The sequence below is a fragment of the Pinus tabuliformis genome, chromosome 6, assembly GCF_031772625.1.
Source record: "Pinus tabuliformis cultivar Carrire ecotype Pingquan chromosome 6, CPIR1, whole genome shotgun sequence".
NCBI lineage: Eukaryota > Viridiplantae > Streptophyta > Pinopsida > Pinales > Pinaceae > Pinus > Pinus tabuliformis.
The window spans coordinates 1230096687-1230098183 of NC_142292.1; the positions used below are offsets into that span (position 1 = coordinate 1230096687).

Below are 1497 nucleotides of genomic sequence, written 5' to 3' on the forward strand. Positions count from 1 at the left end.
CAGTCAAGGGAGTCAACCCAGATGATACAAGACCCAAACCAGCAATCTTAAGATGAGATCCGAGAGAGTGTACTCGAGGGTGTAGATTATAATGGTGTTTTGACCCCCGAGATGAGGAAGGAGAAGAGGATGTCGAGGGGTGAGGTTGCAATGAGGGTGCAGATGGAGCATAGACCGGTGATGAGGGTAAAGTGCAAATTGCAACTGACATGGATGGAGAATGCAACGAGGTGCAAGGAGAAAAACAAGATAAGGGAGTGAAAAGAGATGTACCCGGAGCGGTGACAGATACTACAACAGCCTGAGATCTTGTGACCGGCGGCGATAGTGTTCTGTGAGCAGCTCTAGGTAAATTATGAGAGTTGCTAATGGGGGATCCTGGAGCTGGAGTGCACAGAGAGACCTGCGATATAGTCCTTGAGGGCACATTGATTGGCATAGGGGTTTCTTCCTATTTCTTATTGAGTGGACAGTCCTTGAATATATGCCCCAGCCTGTGGTAGCGGCGGCATCTGAATGGAACCCCTTCGTAATCCAATATCTTAACCCTTGTGTATTTCCCCCAGTGTAAAGTAATCTTCTCCTCCAAGCCTTCGCGAGTATTGAGATATACCAGGATGCGAGCGAGAGTTCTGTTCCTTGACTCTACGAAGGTTCGATCATGATCAAGATATGATCCCAATGCATTCCCAATGCGCATGAAGACCTCCTCACTCCAGTACTGTAGGGGGAGCCCTGGCAAGCGAACCCACAGCGGACCAGCTCCAATTTGTTCTCTCTCTGGGTCAAATAAAGGACTCCATCTCTTTAACAGTACCGGCGCCATCTCAATGTGCCAATACCTGGCTAGCGCCAAGTCTGTGTAGTTCTCCTTTGCAAAGTGTAGGGCAAACCAGCCTCTGGGTAAAACTTGCACCTCAAGTAATTCCTTGAGAACCCCTCCCCAAATTTCCTTCACCCATAAGGTGAGGTGGGTCACCGAATACACTCTCCCTCGAACATGCCCAACCAGTATGGTGCTTGCAATGGTAGCTACTTCCCCAATAGTAGACGTATCTCCAAAATGAATTGATAGGTCCCTTTAGGTCGCTTTGACACACTTGGTTCTTTTCTTCCCAGTACGTGGTGCAGAAGGGTGATCCACTAATGGATCCGGGGAGCCTTCCAGATGAATTGATTTTGAAGATCTGACCCTAACAGCAGGGGCCTCAAAACAGCCCGAGGGCGAGTGAAGGGAGGCAGAGGGAGCTACAGCTACTGAAGTGGGAGGACCCGAAGATGTAGCAGCAAAAAAATTTGTATTGTGCAGATGTGGGTCAAATGAGGGCGATGGAGGGATAACAGTCGACAGAAAGCGAAGGGTCCTAGGTGACAGGGGGGGAGGTCCAAGGCAGGAGGCTCCCAGGGGGAATTTCTGGCAGAGTGCTGAGCAGGACGGTGCCGGTAGGGTTACCACCAGAGAAGTATGATGCGACGAAGGGATCGAAGGTCGGCTAG

The 1497-nt window shown here is 50.2% G+C and overlaps 1 protein-coding gene across 1 annotated transcript; it reads right to left on the reverse strand.

Moving 5' to 3' along the window:
• Nucleotides 1-451: 451 nt before the first annotated feature.
• Nucleotides 452-826, reverse strand: LOC149263135 (uncharacterized). Its single transcript, XM_089386535.1, has one exon. The coding sequence runs from the start codon at nt 824-826 to the stop codon at nt 452-454; it is 375 nt and encodes a 124-aa protein (XP_089242661.1).
• Between the last annotated feature and the right edge of the window lie 671 nt (nt 827-1497).

What these genes read in the sequence shown, in the direction of transcription:
- LOC149263135 (XM_089386535.1), bottom strand. Translation starts at nt 826, where the DNA reads ATGGCGCCGGTACTGTTAAAGAGATGGAGTCCTTTATTTGACCCAGAG.